The sequence below is a fragment of the Oncorhynchus clarkii genome, chromosome 13, assembly GCF_045791955.1.
Source record: "Oncorhynchus clarkii lewisi isolate Uvic-CL-2024 chromosome 13, UVic_Ocla_1.0, whole genome shotgun sequence".
NCBI lineage: Eukaryota > Metazoa > Chordata > Actinopteri > Salmoniformes > Salmonidae > Oncorhynchus > Oncorhynchus clarkii.
This window is the reverse complement of record NC_092159.1, coordinates 1,402,294-1,427,978: the sequence shown is the minus strand read 5'-3', so window position 1 is coordinate 1,427,978 and position 25,685 is coordinate 1,402,294. Positions and strand designations below refer to the sequence as shown.

General features: G+C 41.7%; 1 protein-coding gene across 1 annotated transcript in view; it reads right to left on the bottom strand.

Annotated features, from left to right (window-relative positions):
- LOC139424253 (cytochrome P450 3A27-like) overlaps positions 1 to 25,685 on the bottom strand; it is a 70,542-nt gene that overhangs the window by 44,537 nt on the left and 320 nt on the right. The window contains exons 2-12 of the mRNA XM_071175937.1: positions 25,430 to 25,523; positions 21,202 to 21,254; positions 19,558 to 19,657; positions 19,180 to 19,293; positions 16,406 to 16,494; positions 12,879 to 13,027; positions 12,413 to 12,540; positions 11,990 to 12,068; positions 10,310 to 10,470; positions 9,928 to 10,154; positions 9,512 to 9,674 (exon numbers count right to left, since the gene is read on the bottom strand). Coding sequence (XP_071032038.1) covers positions 9,512 to 9,674; positions 9,928 to 10,154; positions 10,310 to 10,470; positions 11,990 to 12,068; positions 12,413 to 12,540; positions 12,879 to 13,027; positions 16,406 to 16,494; positions 19,180 to 19,293; positions 19,558 to 19,657; positions 21,202 to 21,254; positions 25,430 to 25,523 — 1,357 coding nt within the window. The remainder of the gene's footprint in view (positions 1 to 9,511; positions 9,675 to 9,927; positions 10,155 to 10,309; positions 10,471 to 11,989; positions 12,069 to 12,412; positions 12,541 to 12,878; positions 13,028 to 16,405; positions 16,495 to 19,179; positions 19,294 to 19,557; positions 19,658 to 21,201; positions 21,255 to 25,429; positions 25,524 to 25,685) is intronic.

The following is a 25,685-nucleotide window of genomic DNA, read 5'->3' as shown; positions in this document are numbered from 1 at the left end:
CAGTGACCATGTGTAAACAGGTTGTGACCATGTTAAACAGGTTGTGACCATGTTAAAACAGGTCCATGTTAAAACAGGTAGTGACCATGTTAAAACAGGTTGTGACCATGTTAAACAGGTGGTGACCATGTTAAAACAGGTGGTGACCATGTTAAAACAGGTGGTGACCATGTTAAAACAGGTCCATGTTAAAACAGGAGCTGACCATGTTAAAACAGGCTGTGACCATGTTAAAACAGGAGCTGACCATGTTAAAACGGGTTGTGACCATGTTAAAACAGGTGGTGACCATCTTAAAACAGGTGGCGACCATCTTAAAAGGGGTGGTGACCATGTTAAAACAGGTGGTGACCATGTTAAAACAGGTCCATGTTAAAACAGTTGATGACCATGTTAAAAGGGGTGGTGACCATGTTAAAACAGGTGGTGACCATGTTAAAACAGGTCCATGTTACAACAAGTGGTGACCATGTTAAAACTGGTGCTGACCATGTTAAAACAGGTGGTGACCATGTTACAACAGGTGCTGACCATGTTAAAACAGGTGGTGACCATGTTAAAAACAGGTGGTGACCATGTTAAAAAGATGGTGACCATGTTTAAACGCTCAATGACCATGTTAAACAGGTTCTGACCATGTTAAAACAGGCAGTGACCATGTTAAAACAGGAGCTGACCATGTTAAACAAGCATTGACCATGTTAAACAAGCAGTGACCATGTTAAAACAGGTTGTGACCATGTTAAACAGGTTGTGACCATGTTAAAACAGGTCCATGTTAAAACAGGTAGTGACCATGTTAAAACAGGTTGTGACCATGTTAAACAGGTGGTGACCATGTTAAACAAGCAGTGACCATGTTAAAACAGGTGGTGACCATGTTAAAACAGGTGGTGACCATGTTAAAACAGGTCCATGTTAAAACAGGAGCTGACCATGTTAAAACAGGCGGTGACCATGTTAAAACAGGAGCTGACCATGTTAAAACAGGTTGTGACCATGTTAAAACAGGTGGTGACATTCTTAAAACAGGTGGTGACCATGTTAAAACAGGTTGTGACCATGTTAAAACAGGTGGTGACCATGTTAAAACAGGTGGTGACCATGTTAAAACAGGTCCATGTTACAACAAGTGGTGACCATGTTAAAACAGGTGCTGACCATGTTAAAACAGGTGGTGACCATGTTAAAACAGGAGCTGACGATGTTAAACAAGCAGTGACCATGTTAAAACAGGTTGTGACCATGTTAAACAGGTTGTGACCATGTTAAACAAACAGTGACTACGTTAAAACAGGTGGTGACCATGTTAAACAAGCAGTGACCATGTTAAAACAGGTGGTGACCATGTTAAAACAGGTGCTGACCATGTTTAAACAGGCAATGACCATGTTAAAACAGGTTTTGAGCATGTTAAACAGGTTGTGACCATGTTAAAACAGGTCCATGTTAAAACAGGTTGTGACCATGTTAAAACAGGTCCATGTTAAAACAGGTGGTGACCATGTTAAAACAGGTGGTGACCATGTTAAAACAGGTGGTGACTATGTTAAAACAGGTCCATGTTAAAACAGGTGGTGACCATGTTAAAACAGGTGGTGACTATGTTAAAACAGGTCCATGTTAAAACAGGTGCTGACCATGTTAAAACAGGTGGTGACCATGTTAAAACAGGTGGTGACCATGTTAAACAGGTTGTGACCATGTTAAAACAGGTCCATGTTAAAACAGGTCGTGACCATGTTAAAACAGGTCGTGACCATGTTAAAACAGGTGGTGACCATGTTAAACAGGCGGTGACCATGTTAAAACAGGTTGTGACCATGTTAAACAGGTGGCGACCATGTTAAAACAGGTGGTGACCATGTTAAACAAGCAGTGACCATGTTAAAACAGGTGGTGACCATGTTAAAACAGGTGCTGACCATGTTTAAACAGGCAATGACCATGTTAAAACAGGTTGTGAGCATGTTAAACAGGTTGTGACCATGTTAAAACAGGTCCATGTTAAAACAGGTTGTGACCATGTTAAAACAGGTCCATGTTAAAACAGGTGGTGACCATGTTAAAACAGGTGGTGACCATGTTAAAACAGGTGGTGACTATGTTAAAACAGGTCCATGTTAAAACAGGTGGTGACCATGTTAAAACAGGTGGTGACTATGTTAAAACAGGTCCATGTTAAAACAGGTGCTGACCATGTTAAAACAGGTGGTGACCATGTTAAAACAGGTGGTGACCATGTTAAACAGGTTGTGACCATGTTAAAACAGGTCCATGTTAAAACAGGTCGTGACCATGTTAAAACAGGTCGTGACCATGTTAAAACAGGTGGTGACCATGTTAAACAGGCGGTGACCATGTTAAAACAGGTTGTGACCATGTTAAACAGGTGGCGACCATGTTAAAACAGGAGCTGACCATGTTAAACAAGCAGTGAGCATGTTAAAACAGGTTGTGACCATGTTAAAAAGGTTGTGACCATGTTAAACAAACAGTGACTACGTTAAAACAGGTGGTGACCATGTTAAACAAGCAGTGACCATGTTAAAACAGTTGGTGACCATGTTAAAACAGGTGCTGACCATGTTTAAACAGGCAATGACCATGTTAAAACAGGTTGTGACCATGTTAAACAGGTTGTGACCATGTTAAAACAGGTCCATGTTAAAACAGGTAGTGACCATGTTAAAACAGGTTGTGACCATGTTAAACAGGTGGTGACCATGTTAAACAAGCAGTGACCATGTTAAAACAGGTGGTGACCATGTTAAAACAGGTGGTGACCATGTTAAAACAGGTCCATGTTAAAACAGGAGCTGACCATGTTAAAACAGGCGGTGACCATGTTAAAACAGGAGCTGACCATGTTAAAACAGGTTGTGACCATGCTAAAACAGGTGGTGCTTAAAACAGGTGGTGACCATGTTAAAACAGGTTGTGACCATGTTAAAACAGGTGGTGACCATGTTAAAACAGGTCCATGTTACAACAAGTGGTGACCATGTTAAAACAGGTGCTGACCATGTTAAAACAGGTGGTGACCATGTTAAAACAGGTGCTGACCATGTTTAAACAGGCAATGACCATGTTAAAACAGGTTGTGACCATGTGAAACAGGTTGTGACCATGTTAAAACAGGTCCATGTTAAAACAGGTAGTGACCATGTTAAAACAGGTTGTGACCATGTTAAACAGGTGGTGACCATGTTAAACAAGCAGTGACCATGTTAAAACAGGTGGTGACCATGTTAAAACAGGTGGTGACCATGTTAAAACAGGTCCATGTTAAAACAGGAGCTGACCATGTTAAAACAGGCGGTGACCATGTTAAAACAGGAGCTGACCATGTTAAAACAGGTTGTGACCATGCTAAAACAGGTGGTGACATTCTTAAAACAGGTGGTGACCATGTTAAAACAGGTTGTGACCATGTTAAAACAGGTGGTGACCATGTTAAAACAGGTCCATGTTACAACAAGTGGTGACCATGTTAAAACAGGTGCTGACCATGTTAAAACAGGTTGTGACCATGTTAAACAGGTTGTGACCATGTTAAACAAACAGTGACTACGTTAAAACAGGTGGTGACCATGTTAAACAAGCAGTGACCATTTTAAAACAGGTGCTGACCATGTTTAAACAGGCAATGACCATGTTAAAACAGGTTGTGAGCATGTTAAACAGGTTGTGACCATGTTAAAACAGGTCCATGTTAAAACAGGTTGTGACCATGTTAAAACAGGTCCATGTTAAAACAGGTGGTGACCATGTTAAAACAGGTGGTGACCATGTTAAAACAGGTGGTGACTATGTTAAAACAGGTCCATGTTAAAACAGGTGGTGACCATGTTAAAACAGGTGGTGACTATGTTAAAACAGGTCCATGTTAAAACAGGTGCTGACCATGTTAAAACAGGTGGTGACCATGTTAAAACAGGTTGTGACCATGTTAAACAGGTTGTGACCATGTTAAAACAGGTCCATGTTAAAACAGGTCGTGACCATGTTAAAACAGGTCGTGACCATGTTAAAACAGGTGGTGACCATGTTAAACAGGCGGTGACCATGTTAAACAGGCGGTGACCATGTTAAAACAGGTTGTGACCATGTTAAACAGGTGGCGACCATGTTAAAACAGGAGCTGACCATGTTAAACAAGCAGTGAGCATGTTAAAACAGGTTGTGACCATGTTAAAAAGGTTGTGACCATGTTAAACAAACAGTGACTACGTTAAAACAGGTGGTGACCATGTTAAACAAGCAGTGACCATGTTAAAACAGGTGCTGACCATGTTTAAACAGGCAATGACCATGTTAAAACAGGTTGTGAGCATGTTAAACAGGTTGTGACCATGTTAAAACAGGTCCATGTTAAAACAGGTGGTGACCATGTTAAAACAGGTGGTGACTATGTTAAAACAGGTCCATGTTAAAACAGGTGCTGACCATGTTAAAACAGGTGGTGACCATGTTAAAACAGGTTGTGACCATGTTAAACAGGTTGTGACCATGTTAAAACAGGTCCATGTTAAAACAGGTCGTGACCATGTTAAAACAGGTCGTGACCATGTTAAAACAGGTGGTGACCATGTTAAACAGGCGGTGACCATGTTAAAACAGGTTGTGACCATGTTAAACAGGTGGCGACCATGTTAAAACAGGTGCTGACCATGTTAAAACAGGTGGTGACCATGTTAAAACAGGTTGTGACCATGTTAAACAGGTTGTGACCACGTTAAAACAGGTCCATGTTAAAACAGGTCGTGACCATGTTAAAACAGGTCGTGACCATGTTAAAACAGGTGGTGACCATGTTAAACAGGCGGTGACCATGTTAAAACAGGTTGTGACCATGTTAAACAGGAGCTGACCATGTTAAACAAGCAGTGAGCATGTTAAAACAGGTTGTGACCATGTTAAACAGGTGGTGACCATGTTAAACAAGCAGTGACCATGTTAAAACAGGTGGTGACCATGTTAAAACAGGTGGTGACCATGTTAAAACAGATCCATGTTAAAACAGGAGCTGACCATGTTAAAACAGGCGGTGACCATGTTAAAACAGGAGCTGACCATGTTAAAACAGGTTGTGACCATGCTAAAACAGGTGGTGACATTCTTAAAACAGGTGGTGACCATGTTAAAACAGGTTGTGACCATGTTAAAACAGGTGGTGACCATGTTAAAACAGGTCCATGTTACAACAAGTGGTGACCATGTTAAAACAGGTGCTGACCATGTTAAAACAGGTTGTGACCATGTTAAACAGGTTGTGACCATGTTAAACAAACAGTGACTACGTTAAAACAGGTGGTGACCATGTTAAACAAGCAGTGACCATTTTAAAACAGGTGCTGACCATGTTTAAACAGGCAATGACCATGTTAAAACAGGTTGTGAGCATGTTAAACAGGTTGTGACCATGTTAAAACAGGTCCATGTTAAAACAGGTTGTGACCATGTTAAAACAGGTCCATGTTAAAACAGGTGGTGACCATGTTAAAACAGGTGGTGACCATGTTAAAACAGGTGGTGACTATGTTAAAACAGGTCCATGTTAAAACAGGTGGTGACCATGTTAAAACAGGTGGTGACTATGTTAAAACAGGTCCATGTTAAAACAGGTGCTGACCATGTTAAAACAGGTGGTGACCATGTTAAAACAGGTTGTGACCATGTTAAACAGGTTGTGACCATGTTAAAACAGGTCCATGTTAAAACAGGTCGTGACCATGTTAAAACAGGTCGTGACCATGTTAAAACAGGTGGTGACCATGTTAAACAGGCGGTGACCATGTTAAACAGGCGGTGACCATGTTAAAACAGGTTGTGACCATGTTAAACAGGTGGCGACCATGTTAAAACAGGAGCTGACCATGTTAAACAAGCAGTGAGCATGTTAAAACAGGTTGTGACCATGTTAAAAAGGTTGTGACCATGTTAAACAAACAGTGACTACGTTAAAACAGGTGGTGACCATGTTAAACAAGCAGTGACCATGTTAAAACAGGTTGTGAGCATGTTAAACAGGTTGTGACCATGTTAAAACAGGTCCATGTTAAAACAGGTGGTGACCATGTTAAAACAGGTGGTGACTATGTTAAAACAGGTCCATGTTAAAACAGGTGCTGACCATGTTAAAACAGGTGGTGACCATGTTAAAACAGGTTGTGACCATGTTAAACAGGTTGTGACCATGTTAAAACAGGTCCATGTTAAAACAGGTCGTGACCATGTTAAAACAGGTCGTGACCATGTTAAAACAGGTGGTGACCATGTTAAACAGGCGGTGACCATGTTAAAACAGGTTGTGACCATGTTAAACAGGTGGCGACCATGTTAAAACAGGTGCTGACCATGTTAAAACAGGTGGTGACCATGTTAAAACAGGTTGTGACCATGTTAAACAGGTTGTGACCACGTTAAAACAGGTCCATGTTAAAACAGGTCGTGACCATGTTAAAACAGGTCGTGACCATGTTAAAACAGGTGGTGACCATGTTAAACAGGCGGTGACCATGTTAAAACAGGTTGTGACCATGTTAAACAGGTGGCGACCATGTTAAAACAGGAGCTGACCATGTTAAACAAGCAGTGAGCATGTTAAAACAGGTTGTGACCATGTTAAAAAGGTTGTGACCATGTTAAACAAACAGTGACTACGTTAAAACAGGTGGTGACCATGTTAAACAAGCAGTGACCATGTTAAAACAGGTGGTGACCATGTTAAAACAGGTGCTGACCATGTTTAAACAGGCAATGACCATGTTAAAACAGGTTGTGACCATGTTAAACAGGTTGTGACCATGTTAAAACAGGTCCATGTTAAAACAGGTAGTGACCATGTTAAAACAGGTTGTGACCATGTTAAACAGGTGGTGACCATGTTAAACAAGCAGTGACCATGTTAAAACAGGTGGTGACCATGTTAAAACAGGTGGTGACCATGTTAAAACAGGTCCATGTTAAAACAGGAGCTGACCATGTTAAAACAGGCGGTGACCATGTTAAAACAGGAGCTGACCATGTTAAAACAGGTTGTGACCATGCTAAAACAGGTGGTGACATTCTTAAAACAGGTGGTGACCATGTTAAAACAGGTTGTGACCATGTTAAAACAGGTGGTGACCATGTTAAAACAGGTCCATGTTACAACAAGTGGTGACCATGTTAAAACAGGTGCTGACCATGTTAAAACAGGTGGTGACCATGTTAAAACAGGAGCTGACGATGTTAAACAAGCAGTGACCATGTTAAAACAGGTTGTGACCATGTTAAACAGGTTGTGACCATGTTAAACAAACAGTGACTACGTTAAAACAGGTGGTGACCATGTTAAAACAGGTGGTGACCATGTTAAAACAGGTGCTGACCATGTTTAAACAGGCAATGACCATGTTAAAACAGGTTGTGAGCATGTTAAACAGGTTGTGACCATGTTAAAACAGGTCCATGTTAAAACAGGTTGTGACCATGTTAAAACAGGTCCATGTTAAAACAGGTGGTGACCATGTTAAAACAGGTGGTGACCATGTTAAAACAGGTGGTGACTATGTTAAAACAGGTCCATGTTAAAACAGGTGGTGACCATGTTAAAACAGGTGGTGACTATGTTAAAACAGGTCCATGTTAAAACAGGTGCTGACCATGTTAAAACAGGTGGTGACCATGTTAAAACAGGTTGTGACCATGTTAAACAGGTTGTGACCATGTTAAAACAGGTCCATGTTAAAACAGGTCGTGACCATGTTAAAACAGGTCGTGACCATGTTAAAACAGGTGGTGACCATGTTAAACAGGCGGTGACCATGTTAAACAGGCGGTGACCATGTTAAAACAGGTTGTGACCATGTTAAACAGGTGGCGACCATGTTAAAACAGCAGCTGACCATGTTAAACAAGCAGTGAGCATGTTAAAACAGGTTGTGACCATGTTAAAAAGGTTGTGACCATGTTAAACAAACAGTGACTACGTTAAAACAGGTGGTGACCATGTTAAACAAGCAGTGACCATGTTAAAACAGGTGCTGACCATGTTTAAACAGGCAATGACCATGTTAAAACAGGTTGTGAGCATGTTAAACAGGTTGTGACCATGTTAAAACAGGTCCATGTTAAAACAGGTGGTGACCATGTTAAAACAGGTGGTGACTATGTTAAAACAGGTCCATGTTAAAACAGGTGCTGACCATGTTAAAACAGGTGGTAACCATGTTAAAACAGGTCCATGTTAAAACAGTTGTTGTCCATGTTAATACAGGTGGTGACCATGTTAAAACAGGTGTTGACCATGTAGTAAAATAGGTGGTGACCATGTTAAAACAGGTGGTGACTATGTAAAACAGGTGCTGACCATGTAAAACAGGTCCATGTTAAAACAGGTGGTGACCATGTTAAAACAGGTGGTGACCATGTTAAAACAGGTGGTGACTATGTTAAAACAGGTCCATGTTAAAACAGGTGGTGACCATGTTAAAACAGGTGGTGACTATGTTAAAACAGGTCCATGTTAAAACAGGTGCTGACCATGTTAAAACAGGTGGTGACCATGTTAAAACAGGTTGTGATCATGTTAAACAGGTTGTGACCATGTTAAAACAGGTCCATGTTAAAGCAGGTCGTGACCATGTTAAAACAGGTCGTGACCATGTTAAAACAGGTGGTGTCCATGTTAAACAGGCGGTGACCATGTTAAAACAGGTTGTGACCATGTTAAACAGGTGGCGACCATGTTAAAACAGGAGCTGACCATGTTAAACAAGCAGTGAGCATGTTAAAACAGGTTGTGACCATGTTAAACAGGTTGTGACCATGTTAAACAAACAGTGACTACGTTAAAACAGGGGATGACCATGTTAAACAAGCAGTGACCATGTTAAAACAGGTGGTGACCATGTTAAAACAGGTGCTGACCATGTTTAAACAGGCAATGACCATGTTAAAACAGGTTGTGAGCATGTTAAACAGGTTGTGACCATGTTAAAACAGGTCCATGTTAAAACAGGTTGTGACCATGTTAAAACAGGTCCATGTTAAAACAGGTGGTGACCATGTTAAAACAGGTGGTGACCATGTTAAAACAGGTGGTGACTATGTTAAAACAGGTCCATGTTAAAACAGGTGGTGACCATGTTAAAACAGGTGGTGACTATGTTAAAACAGGTCCATGTTAAAACAGGTGGTGACCATGTTAAAACAGGTCCATGTTAAAACAGGTCCATGTTAAAACAGGTGCTGACCATGTTAAAACAGGTGCTGACCATGTTAAAACAGGTGCTGACCATGTTAAAACAGGAGCTGACCATGTTAAAACAGGTGGTGACCATGTTAAAACAGGTGGTGACCATGTTAAAACAGGTCCATGTTACAACAAGTGGTGACCATGTTAAAACAGGTGCTGACCATGTTAAAACAGGAGGTGATCATGTTAAAACAGTTGCTGACCATGCTGAAACAGATCCTGATGTTTGATGATGTCATATTCTGTCTGCTCAGGTGAGCGTCTCACCTCGGTCTCGTCGCAGACGGAGAAAGTGAAACTCTGGAGGATCTCGACCATGGCCAGTTTGATCATGATCAGGGCGAAGCGCATCCCGATACAGTTCCTGGGCCCCGCCCCAAACGGCATGTACGTGTACGGATCAATAGACTCCTTGTTCTCCTTACTGAACCTGGACAGGGGGAGGGCAGACACATTACACATTGTATTGTAGTTGATTTGTGGTTGTGGTTCAGACACATTACACATTGTATTGTAGTTCATTTGTGGTTGTGCTGTGCTGTTACGTTGTAGCAAAATGTATTAATGATCTTGTGTTTGTATTGTGGTTGTATTATGGTTATGTTATGGTTGTGTTATGGTTGTATTAAGGTTGTGTTGTGGTTGGATTGTGGTTGGATTGTGGTTACGGTGCGGTCCAGTACCTCTCTGGTTTGAACTCCTCAGGGTCGGACCAGATCTCTGGGTCACGGTGGAGCGTCCACGTGGGAACCAGGACAACGCAGTCTTTGGGGATGACGATGCTGTTGATCTCCACTGTCTTCTTGGCGACCCTCTCCAGTCGCGGGGCGACGGGGTACAGTCTCAGAGACTCGTTCAACACACAGTCCAAATAGTCCATCTGCATCAGAGCTTCGTACTGGATTGAAGCCTGCACCGTTGTTACATACAAATCAGTACCTCACCCCATCTGACACCCACACAGTATCTATCTCCTCCTGCAGTTTGGTCATGGTGTGGGGGTTACCTTGTTGGGGAACACAGTATCTATCTCCTACAGCAGTTTGGTCATGGTGTGGAGGTTACCTTGTTGGGGAACACAGTATCTATCTCCTCCTGCAGTTTGGTCATGACGTGGGGATTGGTTGCCAGGTTATAGGCCAGGAAACTCATAGTACTGCTGCTGGTCTCGTAGCCGGCGAAGATGAAGATCATGGCCTGAGACAAGATCTCATGATCAGTCAGTCCTGTGGAGGGAGGGAGAGAGGGAGAGAGAGAGAGAGAGAGAGAGAGAGAGAAAGAACGAGAGGGAACAAGATAATTGTTTCTAACAGTAGTTTACAGGTGTGTGTTTGTAACAGCTGTGTGTTTGAAAGAGGTGTGTGTTTGTAACAGTAGTTTACAGGTGTGTGTTTGTATCAGGTGTGTGTTTGTAACAGTAGTTAACAGGTGTGTGTTTGTAACAGGTGTGTGATTGTAACAGTAGTTAACAGGTGTGTGTTTGTAACAGGTGTGTGTTTGTAACAGTAGTTGACAGGTGTGTGTTTGTAACAGTAGATTACAGGTGTGTGTGTGTAACAGTAGTTTACAGGTGTGTGTTTGTAACAGTAGTTAACAGGTGTGTGTTTGTAACAGTAGATTACAGGTGTGTGTTTTTAACAGTAGATTACAGGTGTGTGTCTGTAACAGTAGTTTACAGGTGTGTGTTTATAACAGTAGTTAACAGGTGTGTGTTTGTAACAGGTGTGTGTTTGTAACAGTAGTTTACAGGTGTGTGTTTGTAACAGTAGTTTACAGGTGTGTGTTTGTAACAGGTGTGTGCTTGTAACAATAGTTTACAGGTGTGTGTTTGTAACAGATGTGTGTTTGTAACAGGTGTGTGTTTGTAACAGTAGTTTACAGGTGTGTTTTTGTAACAGTAGTTTACAGGTGTGTGTTTGTAACAGGTGTGTGTTTGTAACAGTAGTTTACAGGTGTGTGTTTGTAACAGGTGTGTGTTTGTAACAGGTGTGTTTTTGTAACAGTAGTTTACAGGTGTGTGTTTGTAACAGGTGTGTGTTTGTAACAGGTGTGTGTTTGTAACAGTAGTTTACAGGTGTGTGTTTGTAACAGGTGTGTGTTTGTAACAGGTGTGTGTTTGTAACAGTAGTTTACAGGTGTGTGTTTGTAACAGTAGTTTACAGGTGTGTGTTTGTAACAGTAGATTACAGGTGTGTGTTTGTAACAGTAGTTTACAGGTGTGTGTTTGTAAAAGTAGTTTACAGGTGTGTGTTTGTAACAGTAGATTACTGGTGTGTGTTTGTAACAGTAGTTTACAGGTGTGTGTTTGTAACAGTAGATTACAGGTGTGTGTTTGTAACAGGTGTGTGTTTGTAACAGTAGATTACAGGTGTGTGTTTGTAACAGTAGATTACAGGTGTGTGTTTGTATTCGTAGATTACAGGTGTGTGTTTGTAACAGTAGTTTACAGGTGTGTGTTTGTAACAGTAGTTTACAGGTGTGTGTTTGTAACAGGTGTGTGTTTGTAACAGCAGTTTACAGGTGTATGTTTGTAACAGGTGTGTGCTTGTAACAGTAGATTACTGGTGTGTGTTTGTAACAGTAGTTTACAGGTGTGTGTTTGTTACATTATTATACAGGTGTGTGTTTGTAACAGTAGTGTCCAGGTGTGTATTTGTAACAGTAGTTTACAGGTGTGTGTTTGTAACAGTAGTTTACAGGTGTGTGTTTGTAACAGTAGTTTACAGGTGTTTGTTCGGCAGGTACCTTTAGTCTGTTCCTCTCCTGTCTTTGTGTCACTGCCTTTCTGAGAGTCGATCATCAGCTGTAAGAAATCCACCCGATTCTGGAAGCAGAAAGACATGAGGTCAAATCTGTCCAATCACATCCAACACAAACAGATTCCACTGTATCTGGACCAATCACAACCAACACAAACAGATTCTAATGGATCTCGTCCAATCACAACCAACACAAACAGATTCTAATATGAATGTAGATATTTGGGTCCCAAAAGTAGTCTTTTTAAATTCCAACAAGATATCGATATGGACGTTTCATATTGATGCCCATTACTAGTTACGTAGGTTTTCCTAATCTTAATAAATAAATACAGAATATTCCAATACAAATATAAATGTATAGATGAAAATATCAACATAATCAAATATAAATATAAAACAAGTTTACAGTTGAGTTCCCAGTGTCACGTCCAGATTTGATCTTAGCCAGCGAGGCGTAAAAGAAGTCTGTCACCGCAGACGGGACGAAAGAAAACTTCATCTTCTCCAAGATAGGACCAGTGAAGGGAAACACAACTGGAGAAGGAGAGGAGGGGAGGAGAAGAGGAGAGGAGGGGAGGAGGAGAGGACAGGAGAGGAGAAGAGGAGAGGAGGAGGGGAGAGGAGAAGAGGAGAGGAGTGGAGGACCAGAGAGGAGAAGAGGAGGGGAGTAGAGGTCGGGAGAGGAGAGGAGAAGAGGAGAAGAGGATGGGAGAGGAGAAGAGAGGAGAAGAGGAGAGGTGAGGAGAGGAGGGGATGATGGGAGAGGAGATGAGGAGAGGTAGAGAGGAAAGTTTTATAGAAAGGTAAACATCTTCATGTGATAAAAAATGACAACTTTGTGTCTGTGTGTGTATGTACGTATACAGTCTCACAGATTAGTAGGAACAGTGGGTTGAACAGGTCAAACTTGAGCATCTTCTTGACGTTGGAGACGAAGGGGTCTGAAGGGTTGTTCAGAGAGTCAATGTCCACACTGAAGGCTGTGCTGGTGACCACGTCCATACTGTAGGGCCCAAAGAACCTGCAACACAACCACAACTACTGACCACCAACCACACAACTACTGACCACACAACTACTGACAACAATGTCCACACTGAAAGCAGTGCTGGTGACCACGTCCATACTGTAGGGCCCAAAGAACCTACAACACAACCACAATTACACAACTACTGATTACACAACTACTGACCACACAACTACTGACCACACAACCACAATTACACAACTACTGACCACACAACTTACTGACCACCCAACTACTGACCACCCAACTACTGACCACAACCACACAACTACCTACCACAACAACACAACAACTGACCATAGCTACTGACCACAATTACACAACTACTGACCATACAACTAGTGACCACAACTAGAGACCACAACTAGTCACCACCAACTACTGACCACATGAACCGGCCACACCTACTAACCACACACATAATGACCACACCTACTGACCACACACACAATGACCACAAATACTGACCACACACACAATGACTACAAATACTGACCACAACCACACAGCTACTGACCACAACCACACAACTACTGACCACAAAACTACTGACCACACAACTACTGACCACATAACCACCGACCACACAACCATCGACAACACAACTACTGACCACAACTACAGACCACACAACTACCAACCACATCTACTGACCACACAACTACTGACCACACAACTACACAACTACTGACCGCAACTACTGACCACACAACAGCTGATCACACAACTACTGACCACACAACTACTGAGCACAACTACTGACCACACAACTACTGACCACACCTACTAACCACAACCACACAACTACTGACCACAACACTGACCACACAACTACTGACCACACAACTACTGACCACAACCACACAACTACTGACCACACAACTATTGACCACAACTACTGACCACAATTACTGACCACAACCACACAACTACTGGCCACACAACTACTGATCACTACACAACTACTGACCACAACTACACAACTACTGACCACAACTACACAACTACTGACCACACAACTACTGACCACACAACTACTGACCACACAACTACTGACCACACAACTACTGACCACAACTACTGACCACACAACTACTGACCACACAACTACTGACCACACAACTACACAACTACTGACCACACAACTACTGACCACACAACTACACAACTACTGACCACACAACTACTGACCACACAACTACTGACCACACAACTACTGACCACACAACTACTGACCACAACTACTGACCACACAACTACTGACCACACAACTACTGACCACACAACTACACAACAACTGATCACACAACTACTGACCACACAACTACTGAGCACAACTACTGACCACACAACTACTGACCACACCTACTAACCACAACCACACAACTACTGACCACAACACTGACCACACAACTACTGACCACACAACTACTGACCACAACCACACAACTACTGACCACACAACTATTGACCACAACTACTGACCACAATTACTGACCACAACCACACAACTACTGACCACACAACTACTGATCACAACTACACAACTACTGACCACAACTACACAACTACTGACCACAACTACACAACTACTGACCACACAACTACTGACCACACAACTACTGACCACACAACTACACAACTACTGACCACACAACTACTGACCACACAACTACTGACCACACAACTACACAACAACTGATCACACAACTACTGACCACACAACTACTGAGCACAACTACTGACCACACAACTACTGACCACACCTACTAACCACAACCACACAACTACTGACCACAACACTGACCACACAACTACTGACCACACAACTACTGACCACAACCACACAACTACTGACCACACAACTATTGACCACAACTACTGACCACAATTACTGACCACAACCACACAACTACTGACCACACAACTACTGATCACAACTACACAACTACTGACCACAACTACACAACTACTGACCACACAACTATTGACCACAACTACTGACCACAATTACTGACCACAACCACACAACTACTGACCACACAACTACTGATCACAACTACACAACTACTGACCACAACTACACAACTACTGACCACAACTACACAACTACTGACCACACAACTACTGACCACACAACTACTGACCACACAACTACACAACTACTGACCACACAACTACTGACCACACAACTACTGACCACACAACTACACAACAACTGATCACACAACTACTGACCACACAACTACTGAGCACAACTACTGACCACACAACTACTGACCACACCTACTAACCACAACCACACAACTACTGACCACAACACTGACCACACAACTACTGACCACACAACTACTGACCACAACCACACAACTACTGACCACACAACTATTGACCACAACTACTGACCACAATTACTGACCACAACCACACAACTACTGACCACACAACTACTGATCACAACTACACAACTACTGACCACAACTACACAACTACTGACCACAACTACACAACTACTGACCACACAACTACTGACCACACAACTACTGACCACACAACTACACAACTACTGACCACACAACTACTGACCACACAACTACTGACCACACAACTACACAACAACTGATCACACAACTACTGACCACACAACTACTGAGCACAACTACTGACCACACAACTACTGACCACACCTACTAACCACAACCACACAACTACTGACCACAACACTGACCACACAACTATTGACCACACAACTACTGACCAGAACCACACAACTACTGACCACACAACTATTGACCACAACTACTGACCACAATTACTGACCACAACCACACAACTACTGACCACACAACTACTGATCACAACTACACAACTACTGACCACAACTACACAACTACTGACCACAACTACACAACTACTGACCACACAACTACTGACCACACAACTACTGACCACACAACTACACAACTACTGACCACACAACTACTGACCACACAACTACACAACTACTGACCACACAACTAAATGAAATCAAATGTATTTGTCACCGCCGGTGAACTGTGAAATGCCCTTAAGTTAACCAAGAATGCAGTTCAAGAACTAGAGTTAAGAAAATATTTACTAAATAAACTGAAGTAAGAAATACAGTTTAGGTGGCAATTTGATTAATTGTTCAGCAGTCTCATGGCTTGCGGCTACGACAGAGCCTGGACTCGAACCAGAATCTCAAGTGGCACAAGGTGAATTACCAGAGGTGTGTGTGTGTGTGTGTGTGTGTGTGTGTGTGTGTGTGTGTGTGTGTGTGTGTGTGTGTGTATTATAATCAAGACTCAGAGTTGTAAGGTGAAAAGCCAGAGGTTAGGAATCAGGACTCACTCCTTCACTTCGATGGTCTGGTCTTTATCTGCCTGCTTCTTCATTCCATTCAGCAGGTTAGCAGAGTGCTGCTTCATGATACCAAACATCTAGAGGAGAGAGAGAGAGAGGGGGGGGGGAGAGAGAGAGAGAGAGAGAGAGAGAGAGAGAGAGAGAGAGAGAGAGAGAGAGAGAGTGGGAGAGAGAGAGAGAGAAAGAGAGAGAGAGGGTGGAGGTAGAGAGAGAGGGAGAGAGGGAGAGAGGTAGAGAGAGAGAGAGAGAGAGAGAGAGAGAGAGAGGTAGAGATAGAGAGGTGGAGAAAGAGGTAGAGAGAGAGAGAGAGATGGAAAGAATTAATATAAAACAGAGCAAACTAGAATGCTATTTGGCCCTAAACAGAGACTACACAGTGGCATAACCTGGCCTGACCACTGTGACTGCCCCAAACTTAAGGATGGCTTTGACTATGTACAGACTCAGTGAGCATAGCCTTGCTATTGAGAAAGGCCGTCGTAGGCAGACCTGGCTCTCAAGAGAAGACAGGCTATGTGCTCACTGCCCACAAAATGAGGTGGAAACTGAGCTGCACTTCCTAAACTCCTGCACAATATATGACCATATTAAAGACACATATTTCCCTCAGATTACACAGATACACAAATAATTTGAAAACAAGCACGATTTTGATCTACTGTATGAAATACATCCTGCCATCACAGCAGCAAGATTTTGAGACAGAGAGAGAGAGAGAGAGAGAGTGAATACTTTCCGAATGCACTGTATATACTGTTTCTAGTCAAGGCTAGTTATTGCTGTATATACATTTAAACTCAGTTTTTTTCACAATTCCTGACATTTAATCCAAGTAAAAATTCCCTGTCTTAGGTCAGTTAGGATCACCACTTCATTTTAAGAATGTGAAATGTCACAATAAAAGTAGAGAGATTACTAGAGAGATTATTAGAGAGATTATTATTATAAATTATTTTATTTCATCTTTTATTTTTATTTATTTCATACATTCCCTTGGAGGAACTATTTGGGGTCATTTGTCCATTTGGAATAGCAAGCATTAACTTTCTGATTGATGTCTTGAGATGTTGCTTCAATATATCCACATCATGTTTGTTCCTCATGGTGCCATCGATTTTGTGAAGTGCACCAGTCCCTCATGCAGCAAAGCACCCCCACAACATGATACTGCCACCCCCCGTGCTTCACAGTTGGGATGGTGTTCTTCAGCTTGCAAGCCTCCCCCTTTTTCCTTCAAACATAATGATGGTCATTATGGCCAAAACAGTTCTATTTTTGTTTAATCAGACCAGAGGATATTTCTCTAAAAGTACAACCTTTGTCCCCCATGTGCAGTTTCAAAACCATGGTCTGGCATTTTTTTTGGCCGTTTTGGAGCAGTTGCTTCTTCCTTGCTGAGCGGCCTTTCAGGTTATGTCGATTTAGCACACCTTTTACTGTGGATATAGATACTTTTGCACATGTTTCCTCCGGCATCTTCACAAGGTCCTTTGCTGTTGTTCTAGGCTTGATTTGCACCAAATTGTGATCATCTCTAGGAGACAGAACGTGTCTCCATCCTGAGCGGTATGAAGGCTGCGTGTTTAAGTTTAACATGTTTAATTAACATGACATCATTTTCTGGAATTTTCTGTTTCAAGGCACAGTCAACTTAGTGAATGTGAAGTTCTGACCCACTGGAATTGTGGTACAGTGAATTACAAGTGAAATAATCTGTCTGTAAACAATTGTTGGAAAAATTACTTGTGTCATGCACAAAGTAGATGTCCTAACCGACTTGAGAAAACTATAGTCTGTGAACAAGAAATTTGTAGATTGGTTGAAAAACTAGTTTTAACTTCACTGGGGGGCAGTATTTTGACATCCGCATGCAAAGCGAGGCCAAAGTAAACTGCCTGTTACTCAGGCACAGAAGCATATAATTGGTAGATTTGGATAGAATACACGCTAAAGTTTCCAAAACATAATGTCTGTGAGTATAAAATAACTGATATGGCAGGTGAAAAAAACAGAGAATTTCACTGGATGTTGGTCAGCTGGGACTCCTACCATCCCACGTCCCCCAGAGATGTTCATGACTCCAACCTAAGTGCATGTAAACTTCCAACTTCAACTGTATACAATTCTATCCATGTATTCTACAGATTTGCTATATATTCTATCAACATAATGTCCATAATGTCTATACATCACATTAGGGGAGGCAGGTAACCTAGTGGTTAGGACGTTGGACTAGTAACCGGAAGGTTGCTAGATCGAATCCCCGAGCTGACAAGGTACAAATCAGTTGTTCTGCCACTAAAAACAAGACAGTTAACCCACTGTTCCTACACCGTCATTGTAAATAAGAATTTGTTCATAACTAACTTGCCTAGTTAAATAAAGGTAAAGTCAATTTTAAAAATATATACTTATATATATAATTTTATACTGCAGACTTCGACGTCGCTCATCCTAATAATTATATATTTCTTAATTCCATTATTTTACTTTTAGACTTGTGTGTATCGTTGTGTCTTGTTTGATATTACTGCACTGTTGGAGCCAGGAACAGAAACATTTCACTACACCCATAACTGCTAAATATGTGTTTGTGACTAATACAATTTGATTTGATTTAGGTTTGAGTTCATAACAAGCTATAAAGACTTAGTAAACAGTTTATAACAAGCTATAATGAGTTTATAGAGTTTATAACAAGCTATAAAGCATTTATAACAAGTTGATAAAGCAGAAAGGGAGAGATGGAGGGATGGTTCTACCTCTTTCAGTCGTCCAGAGGTAAAGGAAGGTGAGAGGACACTGCGGATCCGTCTCCATGCATCGTCCTCGGCAACGAACAACGAATCAAACATCTCGCCGTTCAGACGTAAGTTCTAAAACATGGAGGACAGTTATAATGATAACACGTGTTAATTATATGATTGAATAATGATAACCGTATTTACATAATATTCACACTACTTTAAAATGTATGAATAATGAATGCCACAAATAATGAATAAATAATATCAGTCATAATGTTAGGATTATAATTATTCAGATTATTATTAGGGGATGTGTGTGTGTGTGTGTGTGTGTGTGTGTGTGTGTGTGTGTGTGTGTGTGTGTGTGTGTGTGTGTGTGTGTGTGTGTCTCACCCTGCGGTTGGTGAAGATGTTGTAACACTCTTTAATCAGGATGGTCTTGATCATGCTTTTGTCCATGATACACAGAGCAGGCTGCCTCCCATCATAGATCCTTCACAGAGGAGAAACACACACCTGGCTTTAACCACTATATATACACCTACATGATACACAGAACAGGCTGCCTCCCATCATAGATCCTTCACAGAGGAGAAACACACACCTGGCTTTAACCACTATATATACACCTACATTATACACAGAACAGGCTGCCTCCCATCATAGATCCTTCACAGAGGAGAAACACACACCTGGCTTTAACCACTATATATACACCTACATTATACACAGAACAGGCTGCCTCCCATCATAGATCCTTCACAGAGGAGAAACACACACCTGGCTTTAACCACTATATATACACCTACATTATACACAGAACAGGCTGCCTCCCATCATAGATCCTTTGTGAGAAAAACATATCTTTGACACTTCTTTGTTTTCTCAATGACATTGTAATGTTGGACAGGTAAGCCTAGTAACTGAATGTAATCAGATTACGGTACTGAGTTTGGGGTAATGTTGGACAGGTAAGCCTAGTAACTGAATGTAATCAGATTACGTTACGGAGTTTGGGTTAATGTTGGACAGGTAAGCCTAGTAACTGAATGTAATCAGATTACGGTACTGAGTTTGGGGTAATGTTGGACAGGTAAAACTAGTAACTGAATGTAATCAGATTACGGTACTGAGTTTGGGGTAATGTTGGACAGGTAAAACTAGTAACTGAATGTAATCAGATTACGGTACTGAGTTTGGGGTAATGTTGGACAGGTAAACCTAGTAACTGAATGTAATCAGATTACGTTACTGAGTTTGGGGTAATGTTGGACAGGTAAAACTAGTAACTGAATGTAATCAGATTACGGTACTGAGTTTGGGGTAATGTTGGACAGGTAAACCTAGTAACTGAATGTAATCAGATTACGTTACTGAGTTTGGGGTGATGTTGGACAGGTAAACCAGTAACTGAATGTAATCAGATTACGGTACTGAGTTTGGGGTAATGTTGGACAGGTAAAACTAGTAACTGAATGTAATCAGATTACGTTACTGAGTTTGGGGTAATGTTGGACAGGTAAAACTAGTAACTGAATGTAATCAGATTACGGTACTGAGTTTGGGGTAATGTTGGACAGGTAAACTAGTAACTGAATGTAATCAGATTACGTTACTGAGTTTGGGGTAATGTTGGACAGGTAAACTAGTAACTGAATGTAATCAGATTACGTTACTGAGTTTGGGGTAATGTTGGACAGGTAAAACTAGTAACTGAATGTAATCAGATTACGGCACTGAGTTTGGGTTAATGTTGGACAGGTAAAACTAGTAACTGAATGTAATCAGATTACGGTACTGAGTTTGGGGTAATGTTGGACAGGTAAAACTAGTAACGGATTACATTTAGAAAGTAACCATGGAAACCGACACATTTAACCACCTCTTATAAAACTACAAAGAAAACATTAGTCGGGTTGTCTTTGATATTATTACTATCATTCCTCATTATCACATGACAGCTCCAGCAGGTGATGAATTGAAAAAGCATAGTACAGTTGTGAGTCATCCTAGTACGGTACCGCCAACTGAACTCACCCCCAGATTCTCCCGTACTTCTGAAAGCACTCTGTGTCAAAGTTAGTGAAACCCTGCAGAGAGAAAGAGAGAGAGAGAGAGAGAGAGAGATAGAGAGAGCGAGAGAGAGAAGAAACAGCTGATTCATGCCCTAGGAGGTCGTGTAGGTGTGTCCTATAGCTGAACAGAGAACACACCTGAAATAGGTGAGGGTTGAGTTGAGTTTGAGTTGAGTTTATTTTTATTTTTACAGGGACAGTGCACATTAATCAACGTTTCAGTAAAAGTGCCGGTTTTAGCCAGCCGGCTAATTTTCAACCGCAGTCCCTGGGCAGGTTATTAAAAACAATTACAATATAGACAATAGCAGCATAGAACAAGCAAGACATAGCAACATAGGACAAGCAAGACATAGCATACAGAGCAACATAGGAGAAGCAAGACGTAGCATACAGACAGAGCAACATAAAACAAAAAGCAGCAAGACAAAATTCATAAAAGCAACAAAGTGTTTCCACACCTCACAAGCTACAGACAACAGACAACATGGAAAGCGGCAACACACAGCTAGGGACCATGTTCACAAATCTGATTGACCTTTAGCCATGTCTTCAAGCATTTTGTGAAAGTGTGATATGTGGTGCAGTTATGTGTGTCTGATGGCAGTGTATTCCAGACATGGGAAGCTCTCACAGAGAATGCAGATTTACTAAAGGTGCTTTTCCTTAAGGGAACTATACAGTCACCTCTCACGGCAGACCTTGTGGATCTGCTGCCATATGTCTGGGTTTTCTGTTTAACAAAAATATTGAGTGGAGGGGGAGCCAGGCCATTAAGGATCTTGAATACAAGACATGCGTCGGTGTATTGCACAAGATTTTCCCAACTCAAGAGCTCATGCTTTCTAAGAATGTGACAATGATGATGGCTATTGGGCTTCCTATCAAGCACTTTGAGAGCCTGTTTGTAGACAGACTGAATAGGTTTTAATGTTGTACAGCAAGCTTGGGCCCAACTAGTCAAGCAGTATGTTAAGTGGGGGAGTATCATAGTTTCGAAGTACAGTTTTGCTACCTCTGTAGTCAAACAATTTCGTATAAATCGGAAATTAGCTAGGTTGAATTTGGTCATTTGAATTACTTTTTTCACATGCTTTTTAAAAGAGAGGTTGGAATCAAGTATGATGCCAAGGTACTTAAAATCGGATACCACCTGGAGCTTCTCCCCTGACACATAGACATCTGGCTCAGTAGCATCTGTTGCCCTCTTTGTGAAGAACATGCAAACAGTTTTTTTCACATTGAGATGCAAACACGAGTCACTGAGCCACTTTGTAACCTGGACCATTACAGTAGTGAGTTCTTGTGCAGCTTGTTGTTTGCTCTTTGCATGCACATATATCACTGTATCATCTGCATACATTTGAACTTCAGACCCAGTACAGACAGAAGGCAGATCATTAATGTACAGGCTGAACAGGAGGGGCCCCAGTATTGACCCTTGGGGCACGCCCACATCATAGCTACGAGTGGGCGACAGCTCATTGCTCACTCTGACACACTGAGTTCTGCCTTCAAGGTATGATTTCATCCATCTCAAGGCATCAGGGGAAAAGTTGAACTTGGACAATTTTGTGATGAGAATCTCATGGTTAACAGTATCAAAAGCCTTCCTTAGGTCCAGAAACACAGCCCCCACAACACCCCCTTTGTCCATCTTGGACTTCACATTTTCCAGAAGAAAGCAGTTGGCCGTTTCTGTGGAGTGTTTCGCTCTGAAGCCAAACTGCATGGAGTGTAATGTGAAGGGGCTGTTGTTGAGGTGGGCAATCAGTTGTTCTGCTACACACTTTTCAACAACCTTTGACACCACAGGTAGTATACTAATGGGCCTGTAGTTACTCACGTCAGCAGGGTCGCCTGATTTAAAGATGGCCGTTATTATGGCCGACTTCCATACCCTTGGAAACACACCGAGACCAATAGATGTGTTGGTGACCTTAGTAATGGGGCCAATGAGTGACTCTTTGTAGTTTTTAAGAAAGGTAGAGTCCATCCCAAACACATCTTTGGCTTTAGAGTTCTTTAGTGAGCTAATCACCTTGTTCACCTTTGACTCAGAAACCTCCCTTATGATGAAGACAGGTTGAGTGTCATTCACTAGCACTGGGCCCAGGAAACAAGTGGAAGGGTTCTGTGTCAGTGCCCTGACAGAGTTAATAAAGTAGGAATTGAAGGCTATTGCTATTTCGACTGCATCCTGTGTTAGATTGTTATTCACCATGATTTCTAGTCTTTTTGCAGTGTTACTATGGTCTTTCCCTGTTAACTTTTTTAGATTCTCCCATATCAATTTAGAATTTCCCTTTGCTTCACCAATTATGTTAATAAAGAAGTTTGCCTTGGCCTGTCTAATTTCTTTCATCACCGTATTTCTCAACATGGTAAACCTACGTCTGTCATGCTCTAATTTGGATCTTAGGGCTGTTTTTAGAGCATAATCTCGTTCTTTCATCAATTTCCAGATTTCTCCATTTAGCCAAGGAAGAGTGCTCTTTTGGCCAGGTTTGGATTTGATTTTCTTTAGGAAGCCATTTATTGTAGTCTGGATTGTGGATAGAAAAACCTGACTATCAGCTTCCACGTCTGTATAGGACAAGAGATCATTCCAGTTTATTCCCTTAATTGCTTTTTCAAAATAGTTTAATTCACTCTTAGGTATTCTGAGTTGATCCGGCTTTCTAACAGTAGAGAGGTTAAACCTGCTCTTAGACAGCTTTCTGGCTATAAGTGTCAGATTGTGATCAGATAGCCCAGTAACCATATTGAATGATTTAGTCACTCTCTCTGGTTTATTACTGAACACCAAATCAATCTGTGTTTTAGAGCAACAAGTCACCCTGGTTGGCCCTTTAACTAGCTGTGTAAGGTCAAAGATATTAGTGATTCGTTTGAGGGTTTTCCTACAACACTTGTCTTCATAATTAATGTTAAAATCTCCCATTAAGATGACCTCTTTCCCAAAATCACATTCCCTAAGCATGGTATTAAACTGATCAAAAAACACACTTTTGGTGGAAGGTGGCCTATACATTCCAATGAGGGTAAAAGACATTTGGGGAGACAGTGTAACGTTCAGGCCGATACATTCTAGTTCATTATCACATGACCACTCAATTTGTTTACATCGGATATGTTCTTTAATGTAAATCATCACACCCCCTCCTCTTCCTTCAATCCTGTCTCTCCTGAAAACATTGTAGCCAGGCACAATCAAAGCAGCATATGGAGAGTGTTTATGGAGCCATGTCTCTGAGAGGCAGAGAAAGTCAAGGTTGGAGTCTGTGAGTAGATGTTGAATTTGATCACTTTTTGGAATGACACTACGAATGTTCAAGTGCCCCCCTAATAGTCCCTTGGGCTTAGCTCGTGGGTCCCAGATGACTCGAGAGTGATTGACACATTGAAAAAAGTAAAATTTTCTGTGTTTTCTGACGGCTGGGTTTAGGCCGTTTTGTTTCGTTTTGATTAGGGGCAGTTCGGTAGCGCAATTAACAATCCCTCCCGCTTGCACTGGATGCGGGGAACTAATTAAAATAGCTTGCGTACCAGAAACAGAGTCAGAGATCGCATATAACGACTCTGGTATGTTTGAAGAGTCAAAATCTATCCTGGAGCCGGGTGAGTCGAGAGAAACCATAGGACCATAGCACTCACCCACCTCCACAGCGGCGACGACCAGTGGACGAGGCCATCCACCGCTCTCCACTCCGGTGCGTATCACTGGCTCGGTGATATTGGGCCCAGGATTGAGTTGTACATCCCCGGAGAGCAGGAGGGTAGTGAACAGGTAGTTTAACAGTTTCCGATAAATGTTGGACTTGTGTTTGTTACGCCTAAGCGGTTCAGTAGAATAAGGAGCGAGGTAGACTTGGCCATTATTCAGAACGTTATGGTATGCTGTGTACTGTCCGCTCCCGTGGAACGGTGAACCAATGTGTTTGGTGTTGATATTCTCCGGTAGTAGACTGATTGTGTCAGTGGTTGAGGAGGGTTTGTTATTTTATATGGTCCCCAGGGTCAATAATACAACTTCTAGACTGATCAAATCTCATATAACCTTTCATTTATCTATTGTTAAAACAACCGGCTAATCCTCTTTTTCCTTCTCAATGCATTGCTTTACATGGGGGGAAATAACACTGTTGTTTAAAATATGAGAGAGATATTTATTCTGAATGGGTACTAACCTTTCTATACTCCAACATTGTGCCAAAGTAAGGTAGGGGTTTGGGACCAGGGATACCCATCTTAGTGAATACACCATAGGGCCAGTACCCGTACCTGTACACACACACACGTTAACTATCAGTATGTTCTTGAGAATTATACAATATATATCTTATCTTGCATTGTTGGAAAAGGACCCCTAACTAAGCATTTCACTGTTAGTCTACACCTTTTAACTACGATAAATGTGACAAATAACATTTGATTTGATGTAAG